The sequence below is a fragment of the Balaenoptera musculus genome, chromosome 2, assembly GCF_009873245.2.
Source record: "Balaenoptera musculus isolate JJ_BM4_2016_0621 chromosome 2, mBalMus1.pri.v3, whole genome shotgun sequence".
NCBI lineage: Eukaryota > Metazoa > Chordata > Mammalia > Artiodactyla > Balaenopteridae > Balaenoptera > Balaenoptera musculus.
Window position 1 is genome coordinate 30,399,125 of NC_045786.1, and position 16,010 is coordinate 30,415,134.

The 16,010-nt window shown below is 52.6% G+C and overlaps 1 protein-coding gene across 4 annotated transcripts in view; it reads right to left on the reverse strand.

Moving 5' to 3' along the window:
- Nucleotides 1-15,434, reverse strand: part of PCSK6 (proprotein convertase subtilisin/kexin type 6) — a 191,837-nt gene extending 176,403 nt beyond the window's left edge. For all 4 annotated transcript variants that reach the window (XM_036844928.1, XM_036844929.1, XM_036844927.1 and 1 more), the window contains exon 1: nt 15,109-15,434. In XM_036844928.1, the coding sequence (XP_036700823.1) occupies nt 15,109-15,399 (291 nt within the window). In that variant the 5' untranslated portion in view covers nt 15,400-15,434. The remainder of the gene's footprint in view (nt 1-15,108) is intronic.
- Nucleotides 15,435-16,010: the final 576 nt, after the last annotated feature.

A 16,010-nucleotide genomic window follows, 5' to 3' on the forward strand; every position in this document is an offset into this window, starting at 1 on the left:
GTTGTGGCACGTGGGCTCAGTAGTTGTGGCTCTCGCGCTCTAGAGCGCGGGCTCAGTAGTTGTGCGCAGGGGCTTAGTTGCTCCACGGCATATGGGATCTTCCCGGACCAGGGCTCGAACCCATGTCCCCTGCATTGGCAGGCGGATTCTTAACCACTGCGCCACCAGGGAAGTCCATGAACGGCTACTTTGATAGCAAAACAGAAATAAGGTTTCTTTTCTTTTTACAGAAATTAGGCTTTATCAAGAGGAACCCAAATAGGGATATTTTTGCTTGTTTGTTTATGTTTAGGAAAACAGCAGAAGATCAAGACATGTGTTAGACCAAGTGCCTAGTGGCCAGAAATGGACTTATTTTTCCGTGTTAAAATCTGTCTTCAGCCGGACATACCTAAATAAACCCCAACTGGGACAAGGAGGCACAGATCCAGGTACGTGGGGTCTAGCAGGGCTGCAACCACGCACCTCTGCCGTCCCCTCCAAGAGGACACTCGGAGAGTTAACGGTGGCGCCGAGGCCCCGTCTCCAGGGGCAACGCCAGCCGGACACACCTTTACCCACTCAGTCCTTTGCATGGTGCCAGGCTTCACGCCAGCACCCGATAAATGCCTGCTGAATAAAAGCAGCAGCAAGTGAATTCCTCTGCCCTCTAATGACATCGTACCCAGGACTTTTCTTCCTCTCTTGGTATTCTCCTCTCTGCCCTGCCCTGCACCCCTCCTGACGACACACCTCCTGAGGGCTCAGCCAGTGGGAGGTACCAGCCAGGTGAGGAGGCTGCATCCTCACCACCCCAGCTCTCACAGGCTCTGCTGACCCTGTTGCCTCCCTTTGTCCCCTCAGCCCAAGGTGGGTAGCAGCTCCCACCCCGTGCCGCCCAACAGCCTTGGTTGGTTTCTGTCACCCAGCTCACACGTCTAGAAGCAGCCCCGCTGTAAATGTGCCTCTGCCTGAGCCGTTGAGCTGGGTTGCTTCCCGATGGGACGCAGATTAATGCTCCCACGCATGGCCCACCTGCTCCCCGCTTCTCCTCCCTTTGCCTATGACAACCCGTGGACCCGTCCAGGTCTGGTTCAAAGGCCACCGGTCACAAAGCCTCCCTTGAACCTCCCAGGTGAAAATCAGCCCCGCTCTCCTATCATCCTAAAGCATGTGGACTTCACCCCTGTATTATTTCCAGTATTCCTCTTGCAACGGTTACTTAAGTTCTTTTCTGCTCTGGGTAGGGACCCTGCCTTGTTCACTCTGAGTTACATCAAGTGACCAGCCCAAAGCCCTGCAAACAAAGGGAACTCCGGATTTTACTTCCGAGAACAAGCAGCAAACACACCCTCTGAACAACGTTCAAAGTAAAGTGACAGACGGGAGAGTCTATTTACAAACAGGAGATTCACATCCACAGTATAGCGACGGCACCTACGGATCATCAGGAGAAAAGAGAAATAATCCAACTGAAAAATGGGCAAAGAAGATAAGTCGCTCAGAGAAGAATTAAAGTGATTAATAACTTTATGAAGAGGTATTTAACAGTAATCAGAAAAAGGCAAAAACAACCACGAGAGCTCATTTTCACCTGTAAGAACTAGCAAATTCGAGCATTGATGACCTCCCCACAGGACCACTGAGGGCCTGGCCTCCACACAGTTCTGGGGTCAGTGCCACTCGGAGCCGCCTGCCTGGACCGACCCCCCGCCCCCGCCGCCCCCATGCCAAACACAGCTTTGCCTCAGCAGTTCCCCAGTCTCTGGAGCCAGACCATCTCAGTTCAAATCTTGGCTCTGGCACTTACAAGCTCTGCAAACATGGACAAGTTACTTAACCTTTCTGTGCCTTGGTTTCCTCATCTGTAAAATGGGGATAATGACAGTACTTACTTCACAGGGTTTCTAAGATTAAACGAGTCAATTCCAGGAAAGCACATAAGGGCCAGTAGGTGTCTGTAATTGTTATTCACTACTATAACTACTACTTGTTTTTGCTATTATATATCCTACAGAAATTCTCATACATGTGTACAGAGAGGACGAATAAGGATGATCACTGCAATGTTGTTTATAATATCCCCCAGAAAAACCCCAAAAACCTGGAGGCAAATCAAATAACATTAAGTCAATGCTGTAAACCAAATATGTCACTTCAATACAATAGTTTTAAACTGTTCCAAAAGAATGAGGTAGATCTCTGTGTACTTGCATAGAAAGCTTTCCCAGATGTATTGTTAGGCTAAGAAAAGCTAGATGCAGAAAAACATGTTTGGCACAATCCCATTTATGTAAATAATAACCCCCTAAACTCTCCATGTAAGTGTGCTGATGTGTTTGTGAAACAGGACACACAGATACTAACGTGTGGACAGTGGTGGCGTCTGGGGGGAAGGTTAAGTTGAGGATGGGATGAGGGGAGGAAGGAGATTTGGGGTTTTCCCTCTTTATACATCTGCACTGTTTGAATCTTTATGACGGGAGAATATTTATAATACATGTGTAACTTTATAAAATAAGGAAAAAATACTGCATACAATCCTTATGAGTTGAACTAAGCACAGGTTATCAGGGTGGGGAGACGGGGAAAGTGACGGGCGTGGGAACCAGGGCTGTGAGGCCTGGTAGCAGGCAGCCGGGCAGGGACGAAACCCGTCCACCTCCTTAGCCGGTGCTGGCATTCCAGACCAGCAGCAATATCCACCTTCCCGAGGACTCACAAAGAATCCACTGACCTAAATGTCAGGGGAAAGATTAGGTAAGTTATGGGCCAGCCACTAAATGATGCACTGAGCAGTCATTAAAAATTGCACCACAGGGACTTCCATGGTGGTCCAGTGGGTAAGACTCTGCACTCCCAATGCAGGGGGCCCAGGTTCGATCCCTGGTCAGGGAACTAGATCCTGCATGCATGCTGTGACTAAGAGTTCACATGCCACAACTAAGGATCCCGCGCGCCGCAACCAAGACCTGGCGCATAAATAAATAAATAAATATTTTTAAAAAACTGCACCACAGAACAGTTATAGACCTGGGAGGTACAGGTGCAAAACTGTACAACCCTATTTGCCTAAGACATTTGTGTGTGTGCATCCATATATACAGATATATACGTGCACACAAACACACACTCTCACACAGTTATAAAAAAAAAAAGAAACGGTCCAAAATGTTAACAGTGATTATCTTTGGGTGGAAGAATTATAAATGATTTTTTAAGTTTTCTTTGTTCTTTTCCATATTTTCCAAACTTCCTATACAGTGTATTCTTTCTGTATTATACAAAGAAAAATCAAGTAATGACAATTTCACATCCAGGCTGTACCACTCTCTGTGCAACCCTGGGTCATGAAGCCCCTTCTCTCCGGTGCTGGTTTTTTTGCTGGGTGTCCGCTTGACAGTTTTCTACTCTCCTCCCGGCTCCGGTAGGCTGTGTGAGGCATCCAAGGAAAGCTCCCCGCTCCTGAGGCTCTTAGACTCCAAAGCTTCGGGCTGCCTTCATTCCTGCATGGATAAGCCTTTGAAGTGAAGCCCCGGCCCAGAGGCCTGATAAGAAGGGAGGGTCCGAAGGTACAGCCGAGCCCTCCGCCTCACTGGGAGGGTGCAGGTACCTTCCCAGGGCACCCCTGTGTCTCAGCCTTCCCTCTGCCTGGACTGCACCCTCTGCCTCACCAGTTAGAAGACCCCGACTCCAGCTCCCGGGTCAGCCCCGCTGCCACCTGCTCTCCGCAGCCTTTCCCGACGTGGACACTGGAATCGAAGGCGCCCGTGTGGAAAGCCTTGCTCTGACCTGGACTGAGCCTTAGTGAGTTCCTCAGCTGCTCGGTGCCTCAGTCTGCTCCTCTGTGTAACGGGGTTAATAGGGCTCTGGGGTGATGATCAGAGCAGTGCTTGGTGAACAGGAAGAGCAGCGCAGGGGCTGGCTGGTGGCAGTGGTGATGGGGGTCCTGGAACCCAGTGGCCAAGTGACCCCCTTCTAACGAAACACAGTCACCAGGTGCTTCTGGGAGGTGGTGTGGGAGCAGAGGGCGGGGCCGGGGCCTGAGCAAACAAAAAGAACAAAGACGCTGACCACAGGAGGCTGTGGTCTGGTGGGGAGACAGACACCCTCGCAGGCCGTGGCCCTGGAGCCTGGGAGCCAGAGCTCAGCCCTGCTGGGCAGCAGACAGGTCAGGAAACAGCACTTCAGCTCATCCTGAAGAGGAGCAGGTTCTCCAGGTGGACCACATGGGAACGGGCACCCAGGTTAAAAAGCTGCCCCAAAATAGCAGGTGCACAAGAAAGAAAAGGCATATGGATCATTTCCAGCATAGCAGAGGTGTGGACCGGCTGGAGCATCTGGCAACTGTGAGGGGTTATGGGTGGAGGATGGAGAGGCAGGGACAGGGGGACAGCTCGCTCCCCAAGGGCTGAGCCTGTCAGGCTTTGCTGTGGAGGAGCCTCTGTGGGTTTCAAAGCAGGGAAACGACAGCACGAGGTGGGGAACAGCCTAGAGAGCAGTGAGGCAGTAACCCAGGCGCTGTCAGAGGCAGGGAAAGGGCTGCAGGCGAGACCAGGAGGCAGAGAGAAGGAGCTGCAGCCAGCAGACGGGCACCAGCAGAGGAGGGAAACTCAGCGATGCCCTGGCTTCTGGCTTGGAGGACAGGGTGAGGACGGGTGAGCAGGGGAACAGCCTCGCCTCCTCCAGGCCAGGGGACCCCAGGCCCTTATCTGATGAGCGGGCCAGCCTGCCCTCCCCCTCGCCCCCTCCTGCCCAGACTGTCCACCCCGGGGAGTCTGACAAAGACCCCGGTTGGGCTGGGGCCTTTCGGGGGCAACGAGGTTCTGGTCGAGTAAACACAGGAGGTCATCTCTGAGAACCGCTGCACAAACAAAAAGGGGAGGTCTGGACATCGAGGTCCCTTTCGAGCACCCGACCGAGACGCTGGACACAGTTTATCCACCCCCACGGTGGATGGTCCGTTTCTTCCCATTGAGAAGACAGTCACCCAACAAGGACTCTGTAAGTGACAGATGCTGGCCAGCGGTAGGAATTTATGAGGCCCCAGGAAGGGTTAGGAAGCTGAAGCCCACGGCCCCTCTCTGGCTGGATCGTGCCCCACGGTGGCCCATGGCTGTCCAGCCCTGTGGAGCACAGCTGGTTTGTGCCCAAGCGGCCAAGGGGGAGACAATGAGACTGTTTCTTCCTCTCCATGGTGCCACCGACTTGACACTGAGGGCATTGATGGGCTGGTTACCATGGGAACTCGAGCTGCTGATCCCATCCCATCCTGTGGAGCGTGAGGCTCCCTCCCGACAGCTGACGGCTATTCACCCCGTTCTGCACAGCACTGGACCAAGGGCCTTGTGCCTGCTGCCGGGTCTTCAAAATCCTCCAAGAGCAGAGGCACCGGACCTCAGGAAGACCCAGGACTCAGCAGGATGATGCGACCCTTGGGATCTGAAGCATCTACGGTGGGCTCCAGGGCACGGCCGGGCCGCAGTGTGTAGCCGACCAGACCTAGGAGCAAACTAGAGCATCACGGGCTGGCTTCTCCCCATGCATCCGCGCAGAGCCGGGAGGGGCCGGCTGAGCGTGACTCTGAGAAGCAAGGGATTAAGATAAAAGGTGTGGCTGGAGATGGTTGGGTCCAGACACCGAGAGGAGCCTGACCTTGGTCGGTCACAATGCTCACATCCTGCCCTCCACTGAAAGGCTCTCACAGGGCAGGAGCCACCTTTTCCTTATCTCTGAGGGCCCAGCACCCGAGCATGAGCACATAACAAACACTGGCTGAATAAATGAGGGTGTGTCTGCTGGGCCCAGGCTGCCCTGGGAAGACGGCTCTGCCATCAGAGAAACGGCAGAATCGGACCTGATCTCAGAGGGCAGTCAGACGGCCGATGTGGACTGAGGCACCACAAAGTCCAGAGCCCAGGGGCAGAAACACACAAGCCAGCAGACAGGGTCAGGATGATGGAGGTTTGGGAGCCCAGAGGGCACATCTGCAGAGCTGGGGAAGTCAGGTCCGGCCACAGACGGCCAGGAAGGATGAGGCGCTGACCAGGTGGGTGGGGGAAAGCCATCCAAGGCAGAAAGAACAGCACAAGGAAGCTGAAAGGGAAGCAAGTGCACGAAGTGAGGGGATCAGCGGGGCCGGAGCTGAAGGCAGCGGACTGGGCCTGCACGGCGTGGACGGGTGAGAGGTCTAGGCCTGTGCCGGGCGGTGGTGGGGAGAAGCCGGGGGGACCTAAGAACCATCCAGGAGGCCAAAGAGACAAGCTTGGTTATGGACAGGACAGGAGGCGCGGGAGCAGGGGAGCAGTGGTGACTTCCAGGCCTTGAGCTTCAGGTGGACGGTGGTCCCTCCCGTGGACGGGGACACACAGAGAGAAGGAGGTTCGCAGCAAAGGAGGATCGTCCCGTGGAGAACGTGCAGACCTTGAGGGACTGCATGTGGCATCCTAGGGAGGGGTTGGTTTTTTTCCCTCCACGTGGAGAACTGTGAGTCTCAATGCTGATGAGAAGGAGCCAGCGCAGGCTACTCAGGATGGAACACGCCACCTCCAGCACCCTGTGTGCACATAAGCAGGTGGCAGGAAGGAGGGACGGCGGCTGGCAGGTTTGTCCGCTGCTCACCCTTGTTTGAGACACAGAGGTGAGGTTCCTCTGCCAGAGGGGAGGACGGGGCAGGCGAGCCGAATGGGAGGGCTCTGGGCCCTGGCCTGTCAGTCACCAGTTTGTAACCTGCAGCAAGTCACACTTAACCGGACCTGAGGTCTCTTCACAGTGAAACAGGCCCTGTGACACCTGCCTGCAGGTTGGTATGAGGCTCCGTGGGTGACAGCACCCCCAGGGAATTGCCCGCCAGGCGCAAGCACACGCCAGGGCCTCCGGTCAGTGCGAGGCCACGCCACAGTCCAAGCTGGAAAGGAGACGGCGCTCACAAGCGCAGCTCAGAAGGCCTCCCCAGGCAGGGTGCCGGGAGGAGCAGGGGGAGGGTGTCAGCGCCTGGCTGGGCTGGGTTAGACCAGAGGAACTACTTTTTAGAGGCAAGATCTGTGCAGAGACTCAGAGACCCCGAGGATCCCGGAGTATTCCCCAGGATGTGGACAGTCCTGCAAAGCCCAAGACCAGAGAGGGGGCCCCAGACAGTCCTCAGGCTCTCTCACCCCATCAACAGCTGTGTTTCTCATTTGCACCCTTGGTTTCTGCCTAGAGAAGCTCAAACCCTCCCAAGGGACCAGACAGCCAAGCCAGCCACCCCAGCCTGGTTCCAAGTCCCCCTCGGACGCTGCCCTTGGGAGCTTTCCCGGCTCCACGTGCTGCAACTCAGCCTGGCACACCTCTCTCCACTGCCGCCCCATCAAATAAAACCCCGCCCACTTTGATCCATTACCATCCGAATAAAGATAGCAAGTGGGAAGGTGTGATACTACACAAGCTTCACAATCCCAATTTTGTTTGTACCCCCGGCCCCAGCTCACACCAGAACCTCTCCCTTGCCATTCGCAGGCCAGCCACCAGCATGGCTCCTGGTTCAGAGCATAAAAGACAGCCTCCAGCCGGAAATCAATACCAGAGAACTATGCTGCAGGTGACTGGGGAAGCTGCAGGGCTTCCCCTTGCCCCTCCCAAGCCCCCAACACTCCCTGGAACAAGTTCTGGCCCATTATTTTAACACCCGGCTAAAGCTTCAGCTTGTTTTCAGTTGTAAGAACAAGCCGTCCGCAGCATGACAATTTTCCTGTTGACAAGTGAATGACAAAGGCCCACCTGAAATTCTGAGCCAGGTATGCTCCACTCAGCAGCTATTTTAAGCAAAACTACTTAAGGCAAGTTCAAAATCATTGAAGGCTCTTAGATCTTTTAGGGCCCTGGCAGCCAGCCTACTGTTTTATGTTCAGACTCAGAACCAACAAATTAGCTCAATTCCCCAGGCAAAGCAGAAACGTAAGGGCAAGCGTGGTGCCTCAGTGCCACCTTTAAGGTAAACATCACTTCTAAGAGCTGCAGACGTTGAGCTGCTGTGATTTGGTTTGTGCAAATGGCTTGCTTCCTTTCTTTTCACGTGAATACACAACTTGTCTTTTCTTGGAGTCAGCAATGTCAAAGGTAACGATGTAGGTTGGAGGCCACCTCTGCCACAAACTGACCTGAGGGAGAAAGAAGCCTGGCAGAGGGAGAAGGCAGTGGCCAGCAGCAGGGTTCCTGGGCTCTGGGTCCAGCTCTTTCCCAACAGCCTCGTGAGCTGCAGCCAGGCATTGTTTCCCTAGGTCACCATTTCCTTGACAAGTGGATCAGCCCAGCCTGGGGAGTGTAAAGCAGGGGCTTCTCATGCTGGGTCCACAGCTACCTGTATGCCCACAGGTGGCCCAGAAACACAGTGGTATGTGTGTATGATGTGCATTTTTCTTTTCCTTTTCCCCCCTTTAACATTTCATGTGTATCTGTGTATGTGCACATGTGTAGGTGTACGTGTATACCCATATAAATATGCACGTGTGTATATGCATGTACATATGGATGTCTGTATACAAGTGTATATATATTTTTATTTTATTTTATTTTATTTATTTATTTATTATGGCTGTGCTGGGTCTTCTTTGCTATGTGCGGGCCTCTCACCACAGCGGCCTCTCCTGTTACGGAGCGCGGGCTCCAGGCACGCGGGCCCCAGCAGTTGTGGCTTATGGGCTCCAGAGCGCAGGCTCAGCAGCCGTGACCCTCAGGCCCAGTTGCTCCGCGGCATGTGGGATCCCCCCGGACCAGGGCTCAAACCCTTGTCCCTCACATTGGCAGACAGATTTTTAACCACTGTGCCACCAGGGAAGCCCCTACAAGTGTATATATTACTATATATGATATATTTTGACACAAAGAAAAGTGCAATACACTTAAACATGATTTTATATATAACATATATATTACATATATGTCTACAAAGTGCATTAGGAATTAGAACACCGCAGATGAAATTTGAAATTCTACTACTAACTAGAATTTGCTGCGGATCCTTCCAGCCCAAGCTTCTATACTTTTACTACATGTGTAAACATTCATAAATATTACAGAATGGCTCAGTGTTTTTTCAAATTTACATAAATACTATTACATTGTGCATCGGCAACTTGCCTCTTTCACTCAACATTATTTCTGACATTTATCTATGTAGAAATGAGTGAGCTAGGCATGTATCTAAGTATTGTTGAGTACCCCATGGTGTGGCTATTTCGATATGTCTCTCCATTATTCTGCTGATGGATATTTAGGTTGTGTTTCCCTTCGTTTAAAAATGCCCCTGTGTTCATTCCAGTACAAGTCTCCCAGTGCACCTGTGCAAGAGTTTCTCATGACAAAGCTAAGATGTGGACTTGCTGATGTGACCTGACCCCAGATTGCTCTCCAAGTAGTTGTCCCCATTTCCACTCTGTCAGCAGCATCTGAAAGTCCCAGCTCCTCTACAGCCTTGGCAACACTTGATACTAACACGTTCCCAGTCTGCCAATCCGATAGGTGTGAAATGGGATTACTGCCTGAAGGTGCATTGCCCCAACAGCTCCCAGGGAGGCTGGGCATCTTTTCTCATCGGGGTTTCCTTTTCATTCAATTTGCTATTCATATGCCTCCCCATTTTTCTACCTGGCATTTATCCTTTTTCTCACTGATTTATAACTTTTTAAATAATCTACACATTAATCTGTTATATGTTATAAATACTTTTCCTACTCTCTTATTTGCTTTTCAACTGTTATGATGCCTTTATTATACAGAACTTTTAATGGATCAATCTCTTCCCTTTTTTATTTGATCTTTTTGCATCTTGTTTAAGAAATCTTTTCCTTTCTCAACCCTCCTACGCTGTTGGTGGGAATGTAAATTGGTACAGCCAGTATAGAGAACAGTATGGAGGTTCCTCAAAAAACTAAAAATAGAACTACCATACGATCCAGCAATCCCACTCCTGGGCATTCATCTGGACAAAACTCTAATTCAAAAAGATACATGCACTCCTATGTTCATAGCAGCACTATTCACAATAGCCAAGACACAGAAACAACCTAAATGTCCATCAACAAAAGAATGGATAAAGAAGATGTGGTACATACATACAATGGAATATTACTCAGCCATAAAACAAGAATGAAGTAATGCTGTTTGCAGCAACAGGGATGGACCTAGAGATTATCATACTAAGTGAAGTAAGTCAGAAAGAGAAAGACAAATACCATACGATATCACTTATATGTGGAATCTAAAATATGACACAAATGAACTTATCTATGAAACAGAAACAGACTCACAGACAGGTGGTTGCCAAGGGGGCGGGAGGTGGGGGAGGGATGGATTGGGAGTTTGGGGTTAGCAGAGGCAAACTATTATATATAGGATGGATAAACAACAAGGTCCTGCTGTATAGCACAGGGAACTATAACCAATCTCCTGGGACAAACCATAATGGAAAAGAATATGAAAAAGAATGTATGTATATGTATAAGTGAATCACTCTGCTGTAGAGCAGAAATTAACACAACACTGTAAATCAACTATAATTCAGTAAAATAAGTTTAAAAAAAAAGGAATCCTTTCCTTTCCCTATGTCATAAAGGCCTTCCATGGCAGTTACACATTCAGGCTCTCATTCCATCTGGCGTTTGTTGTTACGGAGTGTGAGGTGAGGGTCTGGCTGCCCTTCCCTGTGGAGAGTCAGCCCTCTCAGCACCGTTTACTGAACTGTCCAGACTTCCCATCCACATGAGCCTCTTCTGCTCACATACAAGCTCCCACATATGCCTGGGTTGGAGTCAACTCCACCGATGGACCAGACCATCACTGGGCCAAGGCGGAGCTGCCGTGATCACCAAGGCTTATGGTGGCAGAGACGCTGCCCATCTTCCTTCTCAGAGTCGTCTCTGGTATTCCAAGACCCTACTCTTCCTTTGTGTGATTTCATACTCCATATCAAAACCTATCGGCACTTAGGTTGCTTCCATGTCCTGGCTATTGTAAACAGAGCTGCAGTGAACATTGTGGTACGTGACTCTTTTTGAATTATGGTTTTCTCAGGGTATATGCCTAGTAGTGGGATTGCTGGGTCATAACGTAGTTCTATTTTTAGTTTTTTAAGGAACCTCCATACTGTTCTCCATAGTGGCTGTATCAATTTACATTCCCACCAACAGTGCAAGAGGGTTCCCTTTTCTCCACACCCTCTCCAGCATTTATTGTTTGCAGATTTTTTGATGATGGCCATTCTGACTGGTGTGAGGTGATACCTCATTGTAGTTTTGATTTGCATTTCTCTAATGATTAGGGATGTTGAGCATCCTTTCATGTGTTTGTTGGCAATCTGTATATCTTCAGATGAATGGATAAAGAAGATGTGGCACATATATACAATGGAATATTACTCAGCCATAAAAAGAAACGAAATTGAGTTATTTGTAGTGAGGTGGATGGACCTAGAATCTGTCATACATAGTGAAATAAGTCAGAAAGAGAAAAACAAATACCATATGCTAACACATATATACGGAATCCAGAAAAGAAGATGGTTCTGATGAACCTAGAGACAGGACAGGAACAAAGATGCAGACATAGAAAATGGACTGGAGGACACGGGGAGGGGGAAGGGTAAGCTGGGATGAAGTGAGACAGTGGCATGGACATATATACACTACCAAATGTAAAACAGATAGCTAGTGGGAAGCAGCCGCATAGCACCGGGAGATCAGCTCGGTGCTTTGTGACCACCTAGAGGGGTGGGATAGGGAGGGTGGGAGGGAGACGCAAGAGGGAGGAGATATGGGGATATATGTATATGTATAGCTGATTCACTTTGTTACAAAGCAGAAACTAACACACCATTGTAAAGCAACTATACCCCAATAAAGATGTTAAAAAAAGTTATTTTAATTAAAAAAAATACTTTGTTAAAAAAAAAAAAGTAATACCACATGGTTTGAACAGTAAATGCCAATATGCCAAATTCCACTATTAAAAGATAAAAATTCTCAAATTGTCAAAATCAAAAATAAATAAATCGCTCATACCTGGCTAAAAAAAAAACAAAACCTATCAGTACCACAACTAGACGACACTGAATTTACACGTTAATTCAGGGGACCTGTGACAGTCAGCCCTCCCATCATGAACATAATCTGTCTCTCCATCATTCAGGCCTTCTTTCTCCCAATGCTTCTTTAAATGTTTTGTAATCTTCTCCACGGAAGTCTCGCGCTTCTCTAAGATTTATTCCTAAGTCTCTAACAGTGCCTATGCTGCAGGGAATTATAATTCCTCTCATCTTTGCAGCTGTGGCCACTGTCGGGCAGCTCCTGTTGATCAAGCACCCACTCAACTCATTAGCTGGTCTCCAGGTTCTCTTGGATTATCCTTGTGGCTAATTTTGTCATCTGTCAAGAGTGACATTTGACTCTTCCCAATCTTTATTCCTTTTTTTGTAAATTGTGTTGCATTATCTGGGGCCCCCAGGGCCAAAAGAGGCTCATTTGTCTTGTTCCTGATGACGCATATTTTTAAATGGAGCGGATCCAGAGCCTTTATCAGACTCTGAAGTGGACCCACGATTCAAGAAAGATGAAAAACCACTGGTCTAATTTACCTTTGCACCACATAAAATAAACAGAATCAGGTTATCAGTTGTATGAGAGAAAGAAAGTAAAGCAATCAAGCCAGAACTTGAGCGCAGCAAAGACCCAGGAGAAAAACAGTCAGGGCAGGTACCGGGCATAACACTAACTGCCCATGAAGGGTTTGGGGAAAGAGTCACCCAAAGGAGACCTGGGACCAGAGAACGTAGCAGGAGATGAAGTGGACGAATCACAACTGTTGGAGGGGACACACTCTTGTTGTGTGAACACAAACAGCTTCCAGCCTGCGCTTCACCGCAGTTCATTCACCCATAAATCAAAGCTAATAATATCTACATCTTATTTATGAGTCACAAATTCTCCTGGCTGAAAAAGGCAAATAAGGTTTTTAAAGAGTTCTTACTGAATAGGTAGAAGGTGGAGTGCTCCAGGCCTTTTCCACATTAGCAATGCACTTGGGGGAGGTGGGCAGGAAAGCGGGTTTGGGAATAAAGAATAACAGGCCCTCCTTGAGTAACTGCACGTGCGCGCGCGCACACACACACACACACACACACACACACACACACAGTCGCCTGACACAGCTCGTATCCCAAACCAACCAGCCCCTCGGTTTGAGAGCGCCTCCAGCGGCAGCCCCCGAAGCACGCCCACCAGGCTGAGCAACCACGCTGTGTGCAGTCCACCCTGGCTGCCCTGGACCAAGTGGGGAGACCCTGAGACGCTCCCCCAGAAGGTCCCAGGTGTAGGGGTGCACACCCTGAGCAAACTTCTCTCCCACAGGCAAAGTGAGGACAGCAGACTTCATGCACAAGCAACTCAGTGAGTCAGAAAGAAGTTGTTTCAAAGATCGGGAGCGGCCAGGGGACTGGCATTTCTGATCCCCGAGGACAGAAGTCATGAGGGGGAGTCACCATGCCTCTCTCGGGCAACGTCCAGGAGCTCTCCACTCAACTTCAGTTCCCCTCTGCTCTTTTAATTATAAGAGCCAGAAACCCAGGCACTTTGTAATTTACCATGCCATTTAAAAGTCACTTTTAGCGGAAGACAAATTGCTGGGCCATCTGGGCAGAGCAGCCAAGTGTAGCAGGAGCTGGGGCCCTAAGCCAACAGTGTAAGCAAGGCACCGGATGGACCCTGAGGAGCCCCTTCTTCAGTCTGGACCATGAACCAGGGAGATTTAGGAACCACAGGGAGAATTGAAGCCAGTGCTACCCAAAGGCAAATCTTAAATCACAGGATGTTTGGAGAGACTTGAGTGGTCAAAATACAACAACAAAAAAAGATATACAAGGACGTGATGGGTTGTTTCAGACACACTCTAACCTGCGATGTGAAGTACAGTTGAAACGGGTAGAACCCACTTTTCCCGAAGGTGGCACATCTCACATTAGCAGCATCCGGACTAGACTCAGGATGCAAAGAGATGTCATTTACATCAGGGCCGCACCACACTTTGCTAGCTTCTGTCACGGATAACGATGAAACTAAATTTAACGCTGCTTGGCAGTAGGGCTTGAGTTATGAGCGCGCGAGTCTCTGTCACTCCATTTGATCCTCTAAGTGTGTAGTTTGTAGGAGATTTGTTCACCGTACGGAGAAGTCCACTGGTGGGACCGCACATTTGAGCCTGCTGCGGCCCCTCCACCCGCCATAAATCAGGATCAACCCGCCCCACTGCCACCCCGCAGGGTTGGAGCAGGAAAAAGGGACCTGCCACCGAGGTCCTTTGGAGTTATGCAGCCTCTGTGCCCGGAGCTTGTCCCCTCTTGCTAACTGACAGCAGTCCTGAGAGCGAGGCCGCGGGAGAACGCCTGGCTCCCCGGCCAGGGTCAGGCCCGGCAGGTGCTCTGCGGCCAGAAAACACGGGATCGTCTCAACCACTGCACACGTACGCACTGTCACTGCCCGGACAGATGGAGAAGACGGGAAGTGACTTGCCTAAGTTCACACATCTGGTCCGCAGAGAACTACCATCAGAACCCCGCGCGGAGGCCCAGAAACAAAGCCAACTCCCTCCACCCCCGCCGTTGCCGCCAGAAGCCTGGAGGGGTTTCAAACGCTGGACAGCCGCCTCCGACCCTCGGCGCGACTGCCCGGTCCCGCGCCACCCGGAACGCCTCCCCGACGACGGCTCCCGGGCACAGGCACCAGCCGCCCTCCCTCCGAGAGTCGCGGACACTTAGGGAGCGCACGTCACCCCCGGAGCCGCCTGCCCCTCCGGCGCGCGCACACAATCCTGAGCCCCGCGCGGCCCGTCGAGGTCAGAGGGCCCGGCGCGGAGGGGCCGGGGTCGGCGGCGGGACGAGCTCGGGGTACACGGAAGACGGCTCCCGCCACAGGCTCCCCTCCCGTGCGGCTGGGCAGGTGCCCGCGCCCGGGTCGCTGCCCCCGTCGCGCCGGGCCTGCCCCGGCGTCCCCGCCGAGGGCCCCGCGCGCCGCGCTCCCAGGCGACTCCCTGCAGGGCGGCCCCTCGCGCCGCGCCCGCCGGAGGCCGGGAAAGTTTCGGGCGCGCGGGGCCGGCCGCACTCACCTGGCCCAAGTTGAGGTAGCCGTGCGCCGCGGCCACGCGGTCCGCCGCGGCCGGGCCGCCCAGCACTTGCACCGCCCAGTGGTTGGTGTAGACGGGGCGCGGCGGCGGCGGCGCGGAGCAGGCGGCGGGCAGCGCGAGCAGCAGCAGCCAGCGCCAGGGGCGCGGCGCGAGCGGCCGGAGCCCGGGCCCGCCGGCGCCCCCCGTGTCCGTGTCGGTGTCCGCGTCCCCGGCGGCGGCGGGGGCCCGGGGCGGCGGCCGGGGCCCTGGCGCGGGCGGCGCGCGCGGAGGCATGGCAACGGCAGGCTCGCTCGGCGCCCGAGCGGCGAGTGCGCCGGGGGGTGGGGTGCCGCCTTTTAAAGCCGCTCCGCGCCGGGGAAGCGCCGCCGCCGCCGCTGCGGGCGGGAGCGAAGGAGGAGGGGACGGCCGCCGCGCGTTCCCGCCCGCGCGGCCCGGCGGCGCCCTGGCCCGCGCTCAGCAGCCCGCACCCGACCTTCGCGCGCCCGGGGCGAAGCGCCCCCCTGGAACTTCCCGCAGACTTCGGGGGCCCTCGGGACACGCGTTCCACTGGCGTCCGGGAGGGCCCGGGTCGTCTCAGGTGAGTCCCGTTCCCAGCCTGGCGGGCTGGGGGCCGGCGCCCCCCTCCGGTCGGGCAGCCTGGGGGCCTCATTTGCCTGATGGTGTTTTGACCTGCGTGCGAGGCCTTGCTCTTGCTCGTCCCTGCGTGAGACAAGCGGCTCGCCCTAGGTCCTGGGTTCTGGGGGAAGAAGCCACAAGGAAAGACAGGTCAGGGCCCGTTCAGAACTAGGCCTGATGGAAGGGGCTTGGTGAGGGGGGCAAAGACGTTTGGCAGATTAGCTGGCTTCGGGAGGAACCTCGGGGGACAGCCCCCAGGTTGCAGCCCA